The 19,408-nt window shown below is 38.1% G+C and overlaps 1 protein-coding gene across 1 annotated transcript in view; it reads right to left on the reverse strand.

The window, feature by feature from the left end:
- Positions 1–19,408, reverse strand: part of PIEZO2 (piezo type mechanosensitive ion channel component 2) — a 313,592-nt gene that overhangs the window by 189,055 nt on the left and 105,129 nt on the right. Inside the window, exon 3 of the mRNA XM_033010613.2 lies at positions 10,375–10,500. Coding sequence (XP_032866504.2) covers positions 10,375–10,500 — 126 coding nt within the window. The remainder of the gene's footprint in view (positions 1–10,374; positions 10,501–19,408) is intronic.

The raw sequence follows: 19,408 nt of genomic DNA on the forward strand, positions 1-19,408 counted from the left end.
GATATAAACAGCCAAACAGAAAAGACAAATCCTCAGAAATAAAGTGAAATATTTATTCTCAGTGGAAAGCATTTGTCTAAACAGTGTCCAATACACAAGTATATAGTTTCCTACTCCTGAACAATAATTCTACAGTAAGACTCCCCAGTAAAACAGTTATGTTACAGTGATTTGAATAATCAACAAGGTCACATTTCAACATGGTGCTCTACACCAGCCCAGAGATGCTAGTTGCTAAAGCACTGTGGTGTTGGTCCTTACACACCCCATACTGCTACAGCAAACCACTGCCAATGAGCCAAGACAACCACTGTGCCAGTAGGGCTGGTGGCAGTGTGACAGTCTAACCCTGTAGACAAGTTTTCTCACTGTAACTGTTTGTGTGAGCAGCCTGTTTCTGATTTTCCCGGTCTTCAAAAATTTCACAATATGGAAAACAGGCTTTCGAGTAACTTGGGACTTAAAAGCAGTTAGCAATGCATACTGTCTGATAAGATTTTCATAGAAAGGTTAATCACAGAACTAGGGGACAAGCAAGGGAGTGGCTACTTACAAATATATGGAAGGCTACTCTTTGCACATTTGCTTCTTAATTTACTAAGAGCAGTGACCAAGAGCATAAATAAAAAAAAAAAGTTGCTCTTTTCTGCTTTCATTTTCTTCACATACACATTCTTCTGTCCTTTCTGCAATTCCATTTTTATTAAATGTTTTCTCCTTCACAGCTGGCCTTTATTTCTTCCTTGTGTCAGCTACTGCTGCTCCTTCCTTTAAGAGGGCAGAGGGAGACAGACAACACCTACTCTGTATCTCCTACCAACAGCCCTAAAACAAGGTGACAGTGATGGTCACACTTCTTTTCTACTACCCTGCTGTTTGATGTAGCTAGTTGTCCTAGATGCAACAGCGACAAAAAAAAAGAAAACTGCCCAAGTCTGCATTATGGCATCAGCAGGCGTGCTGGTTGCTTCCTTGGGTGCAACATGACAATACCTTCCGAAGTCCACCAGTTTCAGAAAGAAGCTGTACACCCTATGGGCCACCCAGCAATTTCCCAGCTCTTCTCTTCAATGCAAATCTGTCAAAACGACAAACTGTGAGTGGCAGTGAGAAGGATCATCTCCTACATCTGCTTCTCCTAAATGGTAGAACAAGTCAGTATGCTAACATCATTACAGCTTAATTACATACGTAATATGGAAGGTGTTATATATCAAGGCTGAAAATGAGTATTTTAAATATTGCTTAATGTTCACATGGCAGCATGTGAGTCCAGAAATAAAGACTCCATAACTACAATGAACACCAACTTTCTGAACTCGTAGGCAGTAACATCCAGCAGGAAATTAAGCAGGACTTATCATACATGCCTAAGAAGCAATTACAGAAGCTTCTGTTTCCCCAGTCATAAATCTCCTGGCTGCATAAAGTTGCATTAAAAGTGTTGAAGAAATGTTGACATTCAGTGTGTACTGAATTAAAGGAAAATTAACTTTCATGTGCAGAAGAAACTATTGTTGCAAGTTTCTGGTGAGGCAAAAAAAAAGCATGCTGATACGTCTGACTGATTAAAAGTTTATCCCAGCATGTGTTCCACATGCGATACATTCCTGACTCCTGAAAACACTGAAGTGACAGTCAGGCACAATCATTGGTAATACTGTACAGCCACACGCCTTTCTAGGACCTTTCATAATGACCGTATTGGTGACACCACAACCTGACCTCACAGCGGTTTTCATGGCTAAGCGTTTTTTGTAGTCCCAAGTTCTCCTTGACTCCACAGAGAGATTCCTTTTTGCATATTTCATGACTCAGACACTGCCTATCACCTATGCAAGAAGCAGCACACTATGAAACCAGAGAATGATAGGAACTACATTAACTTTTTTTTTTTTTTTACTTAACATAACGTCTCCTGCCTTTCTGTCATTTGCTAGGTTTTCAGAGGTACTTGCCATGTGAAGTATTATGACAGGAACTTCATCAGTGAATGCTCTACTGCAATCCATATGTGCACTACTTGTGCTAGTCTCTATAGAATTTTCTCCCTCTTTGTGGAGATTTGGATAAATGGTTATTCACTCCTTCTAAGCTTATTGTTCTGCAGGGGTAGTTGCTGGTAAGAGGGAAGGTTGGAGAAATCCTATTCTCATTATTCTTTAAACTGTATCTCCATAAGCCCCAAGCCATGCAGCTGAATCCTGCTGCAGGTCATACAGTACAAACTACAGAACAGGAAAAGTCCTTTGTCAGAGGAGTTCACAAGCTAAATCAAGGTGGGTTTTTTTCCAATCCACATGGCACTGGGCAGATGGAAGTACCACATAGAGACAGTCTTACTGCTTGGGATAAGAAGGACAAAATCTATATATTGACTCTGAATAAAGACCAGTAGTTTTCGCAGTTCCCTTTCATTTTTATAAAGTTATATTAACCTGCATTTTGAAAACTTTTCAGCTTCTCATATGCTCAGACTTTATTATCTTGCTAATAATGCAAGCAACAAAGCTTCACATAGCTTGGTGAGGACATACTACAAAGCCAAAACACATAAAGTAACTGATCACTCATAAAAACTGATCAAAAAGTCATTCCAGGTAACTAGCTGTTTGTACTGATTTAAAAATCAATGAAGACTGTAGCTCAGTACCTCAAAATTATGTAGGTATCTGAATTCCATTAAAACTACACTTTTATATTATGGGATGTAGTACTGCCAGTCTTAAATGCGTGCCAGAGAGCATGCAGAATTTGTACAATCTCTTCTACTAAAATATTGGCATTTAATTTTTGTTCCCCACTGAACCATCATTCATCACTTTGGAACTCCTCTTGTTAAACATCTCACACTGTAAACTTGTTCTGTATTTGCTGTAGTAGACATCACAGGCTTAGACAATGTTGAGTTCAACACATATATCCCCTCAGTGAAAGGTTATTCTGACTCTTCTGCAGTACTACAGCTGGTTGTTTCATGCTACAAAACCTTTGCTATTCTGGATATTCCAAAGTTGTTCTTGAAACACGAGTTAATTTCTGAACATTCTCCTCTTGCCACTCATACAGATAGCACACAAGCACAGTCTGACAACTTTTGTGACAGACAACAGAAGGAACTGTTTCTGAAACATCTAAAGGCATTGTTTCTAATTAGACTTTGGTCCAGACTATAATCTTTGAGATGACACACAAAAATATGATTAACATGCAGATATTCTGCAAGATAATACCCACTCTTAATGGAATAAATGTTTGCTTTTAAACATACATTTTAAAATAGAGATAAGCTTACAGATGACATCTATTTTAGTTTCAACTACAACAGCCCTAGGCAATTGCTAAAGAGACTAAACACTTCAGTCTGTACACATCTCAGAATAAAAAAAAAGTGAGAAAATGCAGGTATGAGGTCAAAAGAAGGGCTCGGGTTTGAGGTAGACCCTTGAATGTTCAAATTATGATTGCATTAAGCAAAAAAGGAAGAGTATGTTACACATACAATGGACATGACTGAAGATCTCACAACTCTGCAGCTAAACCAGTTGTTTGGAAGGCACCTTGAGCCTCTGACTGGTCAGTGCAGCATGGATATGTTCATTAGGGAAGAATGAGCTGGTTTGCCTGGGATGTAACTGCTTCAGCACTGTTTAATGTGAGCAACTGTTGCCTTCGATTTTGGTAAGCAAAACCATTCCAGAGAACATAGTGACTTTTCCAGTATTAAAATTAAATGTTTACTTTGTTATGACTTTGGCTTAGAAGCAGAAGTTTCTTATATAAAATTATTAGTTTTCTTAGTGCTATTTGGATTAATTTCATTTCATATGAAGTAAAATTTTTGAAATAAAAATTGCCAAAATTATTAAGACAATTCATGGTCAGGAAATTATCAGAATATTTGTTTCATGAAATAGTATTTCAAATTTTCAATATTTTCAGAGTATTTGTTTTCAAGGTAGCCTCTCTTGAAATCATGTGTCCAAACAGCTGACAAGAGCCCTTGAGTTATGCTCAGTCTCAAGGCAGGAGTTGGGCCAGTAAGTCATGGTATTGGAAAGACCTGCATACATCCGCCACACACCTTTGAAACAGAAATATGAAACTCTGTATGAAATCTCTTAATCTTTTGCCCCTTTATAAGTAAAAGCATCTTTATTTTCAATGGGTTAATAAATACAACTAAAAATACCATAGCCTTTACAGATGCAGTACTTTTAAAAACCAGCACAACCTTAAAAGCATACTCAGGAAGGTATAAAAGACATGAACTCTCACCAGGTATATAGGAAAAAAGTAATGTTTCATTCCTACAAAAGGTCAGCTGCAATCCCAAGTCTGAGCTTTCAATAAATGGTGAAACTTAATTTATTTGTACTGGGTATTGCTGCTTCCTAATATAACCCAAAGGCTCAGGGGCATGCTGGTAGTAATGTAAACACAGGATGATCTTTTAGCCAAGAAATCATTTCAAAATTTATCTAAAGCAGAAAGTTATTATGATTCCACAATGGTGGCATGCATTTGTTTGACATTCACCACGACATACTGGGGATGGAGAAGTATCTGAATTTAGTTCCCATGATCTAACAGAGAAGTTATCTAAGCAACTTGGTGCTTTAAGCCTATTCTCCCTTTTTCTTCACATAACCATTCTGTAAATAAAGCACCCAAACTATATACAGTAAACAAATGCAGAAATTCACATAAACTCTTTAGAAGGATTTCAAGGTATCTATTTCAGCTCCATCAGTTCTGTTATTTGATGTGTAACAAAAATATCCAGAAATACATTAAATGCCCCTTTTGGTATTCTAACAAACATTGAATACAAACTTAATTACTGAATAGTTGAACTATTCTCAGTTGCATTTCTCATGGACTAAAATACTGTTCTGAAAGAACAAGCACTTTGGTAGATCCATTTGCAGAATTCAAGACAAAGAGATGCTAAAGTCAACACAAAATAAAAGATGGATGTACACTACTACAACTAAGAGGAAAAGAAATCGGAATATTTTTACTGACTAAACACAAAAGGAGGATACACTTACAGAGGACTAGTATGATGACGAATGATTGCACTAATTAATTGGAAGTAGTTCAAAATTAACATCGTGGCACACATTCCTGCTGGTGGAAATGCCATTTTTAAAGGTGATTAAAATTAGTCCTAGGAAAGAACTATAGCATGCATACTGAAGAATGAGACTCTATATTACCTTGTGATCTAATTTTCAGTTGCCTTTCTCACAGATTCTATACTCAAAAAATGTTACCTAATATAATAATCAGAATTTTATGCCATCAGAAGTACAAATTTAATAATGAAATTGTATTACTGCATGAATACTACTACATCTCAAAATCAGACTCTGTGTTATATGGAGAGATCATCAGTGAAACAAGACTGATTACTTAGCTTTTGATGGCTTAAGATTACCTCAGCTCAGCCCTTCTGTATTGATTCTTCTCCTTTCTTATATAAACTCTGATTTTAAAAAGAAACTATCTGGGAGGTATTCAATGCTAGTTCCATACAATGCAGCTGTGGCTAACCAGAAGTCTTTCATTAAGCTAAATAAGGAGCTCTAACAACAAAGTTTCATTAGTGCTAGGCAATACTCACAAGGCTCTGAAGAAACAAGAACCCTCTGTTGGTTAAACATTTTTAAACACTATCAACCTGCCAATGTATGTCTCCTATATACCTCAGAGAATACTGTAGCATTTTGTAGGCATCCTGAAAAAGAAGGTATATGAGCTCTAAAAGAGGAAGGGGATGAAAAAAATAACAAATTGAAGAAGCTGAACATTCCCAGACTTACTTATTCTAAACACTATCAGCTGATTTTGAATAACAGAAGTCCAGAACAAGAGCAGAATATTTTAAAATGAGCCTGAAATTCTACATATCTGCTTTGCTCTTGCAGATGGTCCAAATTAAACTGCTTCTAAATGTAAAAGATAAAGGGATAGTTGTTCTTCATTTCCAAAATGAAACTATAACTATATAAGTTTTAAGAGGTGATAGTCTGTATCACACCTCTAATTTAAACATTTTTCAAGTGTTTCTATTACCAAAATGAAAATATTTTCAGAGGCTTTAATACAGCAGTGTGAAAAGAAAAACTAAAACCAGAAAATGATCTTTTGATTCAGAACTTGGCATTTAAACATACTGAGACAAACTAACCTACAGAATTTGAAGACAAGGGTATACCGTCCTCTCACCCATTTCTGAAACTGTCAGGAGTTAGAATATTAACTACACAAAGACAACAAATTCCAAAAAATACAGAACTAAGTTGAAGCATTTATTCATTAATTTCTGAGGTGAAAACTATGGAGTTGTAGAATCAGCTTTAACTTCCCTGCAGGATGAAAGTAAGAGAGGGAACAATCGCTGTAGGAACACATGAAAATTTCACATACTTTATAATAGCAAAAATAAGCAATTAAACATAAATCAAAACAACTGCAATGTTTTTTCTCCTTTCTGCTATTACATCTTTTTCCCTTTCTCCTCATATTGTCTTTTTACTCAGGCTAAATGCACATTTACAGTACTTACTCCAACCTCACTTACATGACAGCAATACATAGGATAGAGTAGACTAAACTGGAATAGAATAGGATCAGTTGGAAGGGACCTACAACCACCATCTAGTCCAGCTGCCTGACCACTTCAGGGCTGACCAAAAGTTAAAGCATGTTGTTAAGGGCATTGTCCAAATGCCCCTTAAACACTGACAGGCTTGGGGCATCAACCACCTCTCTAGGAAGCCTGTTCCAGGGCTTGACTATCCTCTCGGTAAAGAAGTGTTTCCTAAGGTCTGATCTAAACATCCCCTAGTGGACACAGATTTGAACCTTTCCCACACGTCCTGTCACTGGATCCCAGGGAGAAGAGCTCAGCACCTTCCCCTCCACATCCCCTCTTGGGAAGCTGCAGAGAGCAATGAGGTCGCCCCTCAGCCTCCTCTTCTCCAAATTAGACAAACCCAAAGTCCTCATCTGCTCCTCACAGGACATGCCTGACAGCCCTTTCACCAGCTTTGTTGCCCTCCTCTGGATGCATTCAGGGACCTTCATGTCCTTCTTAAACCATGGGGCCCAGAACTTTGCACGGTACTTGAAGTGAGGCCGCACCAATACTGAACACAGAGGGATAATCACCTCTTGTGTCCGGCTGGTTATGCTGTGTTTGATGCACCCCAGGGTGCTGTTTTCCCTCTGGGCTGCCAGAGCTCACTGCTGGCTCATATTGGGCTTGATGTCAACCAGCACCCCCAGATCCCTTTCTGCAGGGCTGCTCTCCAGCCACTCCTCTCCCGATTTATACTTGTGCCTGGCATTACTCCATCCTAGATCCAGAATCTGGCATTTGAACTTGTCAACTTTCATCCTGTCAATCATAGCACAATGCTCCAGTCTATCTAGATCCCTCTGCAAGGCATCTTGTCCCTCAAGAGAGTCAACAGTATCTCCCAGTTTGGTATCAGCAGCAAACTTGCTAATGGTGCATTCAATTCTGGCATCCGGATCATTGATAAATATATTGAACAGGACTGGCCCTAGAACTGAACCCTTAGCAATACCGCTGGTGACCAGCTGCCAGCCAGATGTATCCCCATTCGCCACAACCCTTTGAGCCCTGCCCTCCAGCCAGTTCTTTACCCAGCGTGCTTCTTGAAGCTCCCCCAGCTCCACGTCAGCTCCACTTCTGTTTGGGAAATTGAGCCAATCGGCTGCGCCTCTGCGATAACGTATTTAAGAAGGGACGTGGTGACGGGCAGTCGGACTTGTGAGGAGGAGTTGCTGCAGCTGCATGAACACCAAGGTCAGTGGAGGAACGGAGGAAGAAAGAAGGGGGGAGGTGTGCCGGAGCAGAGACCCCCCTGTATCCTGTGGTGAGACGGCAGGGCGGCCCCCCCCTGCCACCCATGAAGATCTACGGTGGAGCAGACATTGATTTATGGCCTGTTGCTCCTGCTCGCATGATCAAGGTTCTATGCCCGAAGAAGGCCAGGGTCTTGTGGGAAAAGGTAGCCCCGCTGCTGTAATTCAGTGCTGGGAGGATTGTAGCATGCGGGGGTGTCCCACGCCGGAGCAGCTCGGGAAGGGCTGCAGCCGTGGGAGGCAATCCAGTCGGAGGAAGATAATGACCCACAACCCAACAGTGTGGGGAATGCTGCAGCCCGTGGGAGGGATTCATGTTGGAGAAAGTTTGTGGAGGACTGTCTGCTCTGAGAGGGGGACCATGATGGAGCAGGAGGAACAAGGTCCAGAAGCTCCCCCCACTGAAGATGGAACAAGCGGCAGCACTGACTGCACCCCCCCTTCCCTGCCCTTGGGAGGCAGAGATATCAGGAGCAGAACTGAGCCCAGAAAGAAGGGAGGGGTGGGGGAAAGGTGTTCTCAAGATGTGGCAATGCTTCTCACTATCCTTTACGTGTTGTTATCGTCTGTAATAAATGTATGTTCTTTTTTTCTTCCCCTAACGAGTCTGCCTTTTGCTCGTAACCATAAAGGGGGATTTTTTCACCATCCCAGTCCTATCTCAAACCCCAAGCCTGTCTCTTTGTCCCTTCTTATTGCTGGAAGAGAAGGGAGAGAGAATGGCTGCATGGTAGTTGGCTTCCGACCAGGCTCAAACCACGACATCTGCAAACATATTCAGGCACTGCAATTCAACAGCTGAATTTTTCATATCGCTAAACAGTCAAAGCAATCTTGGAACAACTTTGGTCAGCCAACTTCTTTGCTCCCAGATGACTCAGGCACAGTTTGGGAGCTCCTGTGGGACAAATACCATTCCTGACCGGCAACTTCAACTCAGCTTCTGTGCCCAGGAGGCAAGGCAAGCTTAATGGAGAGGACGTGGGTCATCTCATGTCAACTGGCCTTGGTGTCAGAGAGCAATCTGAGGCACATTTAATGTACTACTACAAGCATTCCCATTGTCCTGTGAGGCCCCAAGTAAGGAAATCATTATTAATGGCAGCTAGAATAGAAGCTGTTGCACTCAACAACTGTTAATAAACAGACAGGAAGAGTACATTCTCTCTCTTTCTTCAGGAGTGCACTATTCAGGATGAAGTAATTATTTTAACCAGTTCCCACTGTAGACCTCGGTTCCCTCCACAGGAGGAAGAAAAAGCCAGGGCCTGCATCTTTGTATTGGACAGTTAGCAACTCTCTACTCATACAAAGTGTCTAACTGATACAATTACTCTAATCTAAGTGAAAATCAAGTATTTTTAGTCATAAGAATGTTAAACAGATATAGGAAAGCAACTAATCCAGTTCACTCAATCAATAATATATATTCTTGAAAAAAGAAAATACAGTTTTAGACTCTGAAGGTCTGATTCAAACTGACGAAGCCCAAGATATTCCAGTTAAAACTAGTATTTCATAAACACAATTATGCCTTTTACTTTAAGAAATGGTTTGAGTTAAAGGTGAAATGGTAATGCTTGCTCCAAGTTTCCTTAGGATTTTGTTACTTTTAAGTCAAATGCTTTACTTCACATAAGGTTTCTTGTGTGAATTGTAGTACAACTGTTTACTCAAGTGGCAGCAGCATACTCTGTGATAAATTAAATGGACATTTATCAAAGGTAAGTTGACAGGTTTAAATGTTAAACGTAAGCATTGTAAGACAAGTACAAATAGTTTCTACCTGGAGGTTACATATCTAAATCACTAGATAGATATTTTAATTAACTTCTGCACAATAAAGAATGCTTGCTTCTGAATTATTGAAGAATATTTCCTGAGAGAGGAAGATACAAAATATCAAGCAATATATTTTTAGGTAATGTTTACATATAAATAAAAATTGAAAATCTTTCTTTACATACAACACAGGCAAGAAAGAGACAAATACTCTTTAGAAACATAAATCTTGGGGTCAAGATTTAAAGTTAAATTAAACAAACAACTTAAGAGAGTTTCATCAGACAGAAGCATAATATATGGGTAGAGGGGTTTTCATTACTGTATCTCATTTTACTCTTAATACATTGAATTATGATCTAATAGCACAAACATGTAGCCATCTCAGGTTCTGCAAGAATTCTGAGAAAGCTCAAAAGATGAAGACATACAATAGTCAGTGCTAAACTGAAAGAAAATGTATCTCTGGTAGGAACAAAATAGTTAATACACTTCTCTTATTTCTTAAACCCACACAGTCTTGTTGCCCTGCTAACAGTAATTCTTAAGGCAACAACTTAGGAAACAGAAGCAAGCTGCAAACCCACAGGAGCACAATGCTAAGTGCCTTCTCATCAACACTTTACCTTTCAAACCACTGAAGTATTTGGACATTTAAAATTCTAATAAAATCTAAAAGGTTTTACTCACAGTTAAAACCAGGTTCAATAGTTTTTCCAGCTTCAAGACTGTTTATTGTAATCTGAAAGATGATGTGCAGCAGCAGAAATGACAGACTGGTGAAACACAGAGATTTTAATAATCGTCCTGTATGCCCTAAAAGACAAAATGTACATACATATAGTTGGTGAATTTCTAAACACTGCTTAAAGGTTTTCAATGTAAAACCAGTAAAAATATCCTGACCAAAGATATTTCTACAAGTCAGTTCCACATTACTCATAATTGTCTCTTAAGAGTCATCATAGCAAAAAACATACTTAAATTATACTGTCTTTGATCACTCTTTAATCACAAACCCCAGTGACTGTTATTACTGATATTTCCTTTTACTTTCTGGATTTAAAAAAAGTTTCTCAAGTCTCCAGATAGCAATTTACATTAATAATAACATCACAATGCTTATCACCATGTTACCTGGTACAAAGACAAAATAACAATAATACTTCCAATCTTGAGAAAGTTAATCTAACTACTCTTTGAAACACAAATTACATGGAAAAGGGAATAACAACACAAAAACCTCCGTTTGGATAAGGAGTATAGACATACTTTAAAAAGAAAGCTTTGCTTTGTGCAGACTGCCCTCTTTCTCTTCCTTTAGAAGTTTTTGAAAATAATTTTCAGTACACACCGAAGAATACTGTACCAGATACACTCGGTCGTAGTTCCTCTTATGATTTACTGGATATATATAGCCAAAAGCCAATAGAAAATGTTTGATGGAGACTTAGAAAATTCCTTATAAATCCTCTAGGGAACACTCAACTTAATCACAGGCAGCCAAACTTGCAAGGTATGAATAAAGTAAACAAACCATTAGTATTTCAGAAAATATGCATCTTCAACACTGTTCTATTGCTGATAAGAGACAGTAAATATCACCCTACCTGACCTATCTGCTGTGAAAGTTCTATTTCCAAAGTATTTTATACCTAGACTTTATACCACCTGCTTGATGCATTTGAAGGTCTTTTTTTTTTATTTACACGTTAAAAAAACAGCACTGATGGAATTTTTACCCAAGGTTACAAATAAAGCCAAGGCTATGGAGGGCAGAACTATCAGAATATACCTGGGAAACATTCACTCTATATTCAGTCTGTTTTATTCATACTTAATTTGCATGTGCTTGTTATGAGCACCTACTAGAAAGAAGTCAACAGTTGATATTCTGTATCTAGCCATTAAATCAGCTTTTTGCTTTATATTTGTTATAGTTCAAGCATGTCATTGATAGCCCAAATGGTAGTTTAAAAAGCAAAGAATCAGATAAGCATTATTCAGCAATTTTAGAAAAAGTTATAGACTATTTCACTCCACCAGACTCAAACCTTTTGTTAAATGTTCACTATCTTGACTGCAAATTTTGAATATCAAATGCCTGTAATGAACTTCCCTTTTTCTTCTTTTTTAAAATAAAGAGATTAAACAATGCAAACAAAATTAAAAATGGCAAGGGTGAGCCTACATGAGAATTTCTGTGATCTGAAAAGGAAGATACATTCACTAGATACATGCTCTGTACAGACTAATCTCTAGTTTTTACTGGTAAGACACCAGTCCTCACAGAAAGCAGACAACCTGGGCTGCAAAGCATTACCAAAAAAAGACTGTATTTTAAGTTCTGTGGATCAGAGATAATTTTTTGTTCCTATTCTACAGAAGCTGGCCTTGTATCCTGGCTTAGGACAACAACTTCTAAGCACTATAAAAGCATAAATAACAAAATAACTCATATTTTCAAAATCATTAGAAGAATGAATATTTGACAAGCTACATGTTATTAAATCATTTGTTAAAGGTGATGTCATATGTAATTCAATCCAAGGACTGCTAGTTTTTACAATTTTTTGGTAAGTTTCAATATTTAGTGGTTTGTTCCTGCATTACCAGATCCCATGCTCATGGTACTACTAGAGCTTCATGTTCAGAATATACTAAAAAATTAGGTATCTCAAAACTGGAGATAAATGGTTTGATAACACAAATTCAATGGACTTAACAGCTGTGTTAAAATGTACAGATTTTAAAGACAGTCTGGTCATTTCTGAAGTTCTAAGTCACAAACTCTCCTCAGTGCTCAGGACTCAACAATTCAATAGATATCAAGCACTGAACTTTTCATATAGAAGTGGATTTGGAAGTTTTCTGATAGCATTGTTTCAGTCAGCCTCCAAAAGAGAAAAAAATGCAATACAATTAGCCAATGCATATTCATTCCCCAAATTGTTTCCACATAAATAAATAAAACTATTAACAATCTTGGGTCTATCTTTCAATATTTAAATTGCCGTATCTCTCTAAAATATATCTCAATTTTAGACTTCATTATTTAAAGCTTGAAAACAAACATTTGAAATCTAGATTGGACAAAGCACTTCTTTAACAAAGTCTTAACTTTTGTAATTGTCTTCTTTTTAGGAACTGTAGAAAATGTTGAAAATATACTTCTTGAAATGCTGAAACATTAAAAAAAGATCTCTTTCTGCATAAAGCCAGGGAAAATTTTAAAGGACTATTAACACCCATCATAATAAATAATCTCTCAGTGTACTGGTAAATGTGGCAGAGGAAATACACAGCTGGAAGGCAGCTAGACATGTTCAGCACAGGTTACAGCATTCCTCAAGGGCTGCTCCCTTCATGGCCATCAGTGGGACAGGACCACCATCAAATCCTACTGAGCAGGAGCCCTTTGCCAGCACCACATTCAGCTGTGCCAGCAGAAACTAGACACAAGAAATATTTGGAGAAAAGTAAGAAATACTATGCTCCCGATTTCCAAAGTTTTGGAGAGACATCAACAACTCGGTAGAAATGGGAGTGCTAAAAATCAGTGAATTATTGGGTACATGATTTATGCCAAGGAAGAAATGACAGATTTGGATAAGGGATGAGTTTCAGTTTATAGTGGGGTTTGGATAAACCCATTTGACTGTACTTTTACTTACATTTTTTTCTTTCTACTGGAAAATTAGTTCTAAATTACACAAAGAAAAAAATAACTGTATTTGTACAGAACTGAGATGGTGAGAAAAGACGGCTGAAATTAAACTCTGGAAGTAAAACAGAGCTTCTTACAATGAGGAAGAAAGATCTTTGTCATCCTTCTTTAATTTTTGTTTATTTTAATTCCCTAACAGTTACAATCATTTTGCTAAAACATACCTTAACTGTTCAGCTGCCCTAACATGACAGTCCTTGGGGACAGGAACAGCAGCTGACTGTCCCACAAAGAAGGAAATACATATTGTTCAGGAAGCTGCGTGGACAGAATAGACACACAAGAGAACAACACCCCATCCCACGCCAAAAATCACAAAACTGATTCCTTCATTTTTGTCTTAGATGTATAGACTCTCGTATGTCCATCAAGACTAAAGTAAGAAAAATCTTCTGGCAAAACACCTGGGTTTGTAGATTGTGCACTGGGTTCTGATTTTACATCAGCACAGTGCCACCAGCTTCAGCAAACTGGCGGACGGAAAGGAGAGAGCAGATTTGCCCTAGAACTGACCTGAAAGACAGCTTTCAGGTACAGTGTATCATTTCTAATGGCACCCAGAGGGACCAAAACCTGGCCTATGGCTTTAGAAACGTACCCTGGCGTGTCTCAAACACACAGGGAAGTTGCTCCAACCTTCTTGTCCCTCTAGAAGGCTCCTGGGAAAGGGCTTTCTCCTCACTGACCAGGGAGGAGCCAGCTGCAATTCTAAACTTTTGGACTCAAAAGGGCCAAAAGCTTTTCACACATGGCAGAGGAAGAGCTGGATTAGTGGCGGCGTGTCCTCCCCAGCAACAGGCATGTAACTTCAGTACAACTATTTGAATGTGCCTGACTAGGGCTGCTGACTTCAACAAACACAGGCACCTCCTGACTGCCTACATCATGATTATATGCAAAGGTGGAGCCTGCTGCTCACATCGCTTCCAACACAGAAAAACAGTACATTCATGTTTAGACAGGCAGTCCTGTGACCTTTACTGCTACCTCTTACCCTAAAACAGCAGAGTATGACACAACTCAATTTTTTTGTATGCCCAGAACTTCCTAAGAGCTTCTTCCAAAAGGGTGTGCTAATAGGACACTGAATAACTGAATGGCCAATTGTCATTGCAACTTGCTTTTAAATCACATATATTAGCTTTTACAATATAATCTGACTGTGAGCCTTAAGCTATTGCAAAGAGCATATCATATCACATCATATCATATCGTATTGTATCATATCAATCATATCGTATCATATTTTCAGTTCCTTGCAAAGTGCATTTTCATTCCACGCTATGTTTTTTTCTCTTTCTGATCTATTGGATGGGGCATAACAAAAAACTGGCTGAGTCTCTAACACAGTTAATAATACTGCTAACAATTTATCCTGATTTTTAGTAAGTAGTACTAAGCACCTATATGCAGAAGGTGGTAAATTCAAAGGGTCAGTATCCATTCTGCAAGCCATAATGGTATCAGGAAAGGGGAAAAAAAGGAGAAAAAGAATGGATTCTAAAAATTAATTTAAGGTCATTAAAACATTCCAACAGTGCAATTCCTTCATCATGATCATACATATGCTGCATGTTTTCACCTAAAGAGTAGACCTTAAGGGTGTCTTATTTGAAGCTTTTATTACTTTGCACTGGGAATTTTTTATTTTAAAAATGTAACCTTAGTGTCGCATTTTCTGAAGTCAGTTGGGTTTTGGATAATTCTAACATTTCTTTAGCCATATACCGTACCCCGAACTGCTGCAACACTTTCAATTATATTTCAGCAGTTTTGCTTGGGAATTTTTTTACACCACGCTTCATATTCAGGTCACAGCAGATGAAACACCAAAGCACAAATAATTTTTCACATAATCTTTGATAGCATACAGTGAGTGATAAATATTAATGTGCATTTATCTCCTGAACTAGTGACATTTCACCTAATAAAGATACTCTATTACAGCCATTCAGGATTTATTTTTTAATAAACCTCTTCATCAGTAAATGACAAACATAAAACTAAAGAGCTCTGAGGAAAGGGCTTAGTTGCAGTAAACTTCTGTAGCACAGACAGGGTCAGTCTCTCATAATTTTTTTCAGCTAGAGATCTTAAAATATTGTCCTGATTTTTCATCAGGAAACCTAGCATCAGCTCAGAGCCTAGCTGGAACCAGGGTCCCAAGACTTTAATCTCCTGCTCCATGGTTTCAGACAGGAGTCTGTCAACATCATCTATACTGTAGATTGGGGCAGCTGGGGGTGGGAAGTTAAGAAAACATTTACTTCAAAACATATGGCCTTTGGAAAAATCTGGAAGTTTGGGGGTGATAGGATCTGCAAGAAAAAAAAAAAATATCAAAACATCACAATTTCCCAAATAAAAGAAATCCCACCTTTGGTCAGCTCTGTTTTAAGTGCCTCAAGATATCACAACTAGCTTACTGAGATTCATGGAGGAAAAGAGTTCTGATTTGAAGTTGGCTTCTGCCGAAGTCTCAGAGGTGATAAAAATTAGAGTTGGTTCCAGCTAATCAACAGAAAAATGTCATCACTGAGTCTAGCACTAACATCTGCCACTTTGGCTACAAGTGTCAAATGTAAATTCACACATTTAAACATATACACAGATGAAAGTTTATAAACAGGAAATAAGCGCTGATATATCCATCTTCCATTTGACACCAAAGCCTTGTATTTCAGTATGGGCAGTCTGCAACACTGAATAATATGGGCCAGTCCCCTTTCCCGAATTTGTCAATACCACTGCACCCTAACTGATGCTTAACACAGCAGGACACCTTCCAGTGACCATGGAAGATGAAGAAAGGGTTCAAATACAAGTTCTAAATTCACCTGAGAATTTCAGTGATGACTACAGGGCAAAGCAATTTAACCCTGTCCAAGAAAGCACTTAAGCACATGCATATCTTTCAGCCCATGAACAGGGACTGAGGGGCTCTCAGTGTTGCATAAAAGGTTCATAAAACTGCTAGAGTATTGAACCTCAGTGTGACCCAGCCTTGAAGCACACAGCTTGCAAGTCAGTGGAAGTCAAACCCTTTTAGATACCCCTACACCATCCACTGTTCCAACTGGTGCTCTGCAGAGGCTAATTTTGTCTATTTCTCCTTACAGTTCCAACTTATGCCCAAGTGTGCAGAGTATGAATAACCTCAGTATTTTCAACTCTTCTCTTCCCCATGTACTTCTAGAGTTAAAGAGAGACAGTGCCCTCCAGTTTCATGTTCTGTAAGAACAATGCTAAATGTTTGCTAATGCCAGTTATGTCTATTATTAAACAATCTTTCCTAGATGTAAAATATCCATAGTATTCCCACATGGACAGTACAGATATGCTTAGAGGTTTGGCCTCTTGAGTGCTGAAATGCAACACAACAAAACTCTGAACAAGGGATGGAGGAAGGCAATAATTCAGAAGAACTATACTAAGAATAAAATTTGAAAATGTTTTGCCTTGTACACTGTATATTGTGCAACAGCAAGCCATTGATCCACCAAGTAAAGTAACTACCTATCAGCTCCTATTCACTAAATCTTACATGTACTTCTTCAGTAGACTCAAAAAAGATAATGCCTAAATCTTCCTGAGGCTGACAGGAATTATTTTAATGGTTAAAAAGTGCTATCATTTTCTACCCAAAATAAAACCAAAACTCACTTCCTCCTTTCTTGAAAGTGCTGCCATCCTTCCCCTGCACAGTAAGCATAGCTATGAGTACATCTATATTTAGCTAATAGAAAATGCATTATTTTTTTTTCCTAAAGTGTATCTTATATTTAAACATCATCTTCCACCCAAAGGATTTGAGCTTACTAAAGCCTTAAACAGTGTGCAGATATCACCACTGCAAAAATACAAAACCACTTGGTTCACTCACTGGATTTCCAGCAGCAAGACAAAAATAGAAAGCAATTAACTAATGACATGGTCTGTACTATACCTGCCCAGCCCAAACGTTAAAATGTGCATCCGTAAACAACAGCTCAAGATTTCGTGTTATTAGCTTTAGCTATGTTTAAAGCTATGTGCTCAAGCAGCCACAGTGAAATCTAGAAGTACAAGATTTCAGATTCATGATTTGCAGCAAAAGCTTCCCAATGCTTGAACAGTTTTGTCCATGCTTTCCTGAACATGCCCATTACTCCCGTATGTAGCCAAATGTCACAATCTACCACTGTGCCCAATAGAAAAAAATTCTAATAAACTTACAGAAAAAGCCTGAGATGTTAATTTCAAGCAAGTTTTTTACTACAATGTATTCCTTTGCATTTAAAAGTATATTAATCCTTATATCATAAAAACACAACCATTTGTAACAGTTTATCACAAAATAAATAATTATCTAAAAATGTTACATTATTTTTTAAAGCAAAATAAGACACATTTTTCCAGACTGCTTATCTGCATGTAAAATGCAGGTTCCTTTATATTCATTCATATAACGTATTTCCCTACATTTCTCCTTCTCTCTCTTTTAAAAATACTACAGAGCTCTGAGAAGGCAAAAAAATCAGTTTAGAGATAGACACACTGCAGGAATGCCAACCAGACTTGGGTAAACACAGTCAAAAATGTTATGTGTAACTAAAAAAAAAAGAAAAAAACCAACTGATTTAGAAATGAAAACACAAAAAGTGCTGCTTAGGATAATAAATGCCTACTTACTCTAGCTTCTTGCAGGATTTCCTGTTTTTCCTAGAAGTTTTCGTGCCCAGAATACTACTAGAACTGAGCTGTATCCTCTGCATCAATAGACAATGCCATCGTTCAAACTAGTCATAATCTCTGACTCGCAAGTTTACACAGGCAATTTACCCATTTTGTTAACAAAATATTTTGTCAGACAAGACTCAGAACTTAGCCATTCATTTTTTTTCCAGATGATACTCATAAGCTTTCAAAGCAAACAACAGCTACTTGATGTCTGCTTCTTAATTTGACAGGTGACTGTACCAAGCTAAATACAGGAAATAAATAATATGTCAGATACCAGTGCATAAGAACACTGAGCAATTTTAAGCCAGAGCTGTTCTTTCACAAGAGGATTTGAGGTTTTTAATACAGAGTTCCAGTTACTTCCCTTGAGGAAACAGACTCTCCATGTTTGCTACTAATATACAATATTTATTTTGAATTCAAACTAATTCAGCCATTATTATCTGTTAGAAGCAGTGTTTGCAACTTACTTTCCTCACTCCTATGTCATGGACATAAAGAGCAGGTAACCCTACCCAGTACTAAGCTCCTTCAACAACAGAGAATCCAACTCCCCAAGAAATAAAAGATGACAGCAGGCCACGTGTTACAGAGAGTGAACATATTTTTAAAAAATCTGTACTTACTAGGAGGTAAATAACTTTCTGCACTGAATACTTACCCACATATGTTCATAAACAACAAACAAATTTGATGCAAGGCAGAGTGAGAAGGGAAGGCTAGAAAGAAGCCTATGTAAATAAGACTAATACAGCTCTGGCAAACTGAACCCTACACCGTGATGTTTTCACAAGGGAATAAGTGTGCCTAAGTATGTGTACTGAACTCACAGTGGAAGCTGTGCTATGAATTTCTACCCTCACCATAACTTCCCCAAGAAGCTCCAGAGGCTGCCTCAACTCAGGCAGAAGTCTTGCAGACCTTAACATCTTTCTGAAACGTTTGCATTAGTATCTCTAGCACAACAAAATGCAGTTCAGGACCCAGTTGAAAAGCCCCTGAGCTGAAAAGCATTGTCATTTCAACTTCAACTTTGCATTTCGAAAATGCAAATGATCTGAACTCCTAAGCACCTCTGTCTACATAGAGCTGAAATAACCCATGCAAGGGCATAGTTTTGTTTGGTTTTTATCAGAGGTGCTTAAGGAAGAAGACAAGATGGAAAAGAAAATTATTTATGGAATGGCCATGAAACTTTCTTCTTGCTGAAAAAAAAATATTATTACTTTCAAAAAAAACCTATTCCAGTGGGAAAATGAAAGAGGACCAGATAGC

Source organism: Tyto alba, unplaced genomic scaffold (genome assembly GCF_018691265.1).
Source record: "Tyto alba isolate M040663 unplaced genomic scaffold, T.alba_DEE_v4.0 Super-Scaffold_27, whole genome shotgun sequence".
NCBI classification, from domain to species: domain Eukaryota; kingdom Metazoa; phylum Chordata; class Aves; order Strigiformes; family Tytonidae; genus Tyto; species Tyto alba.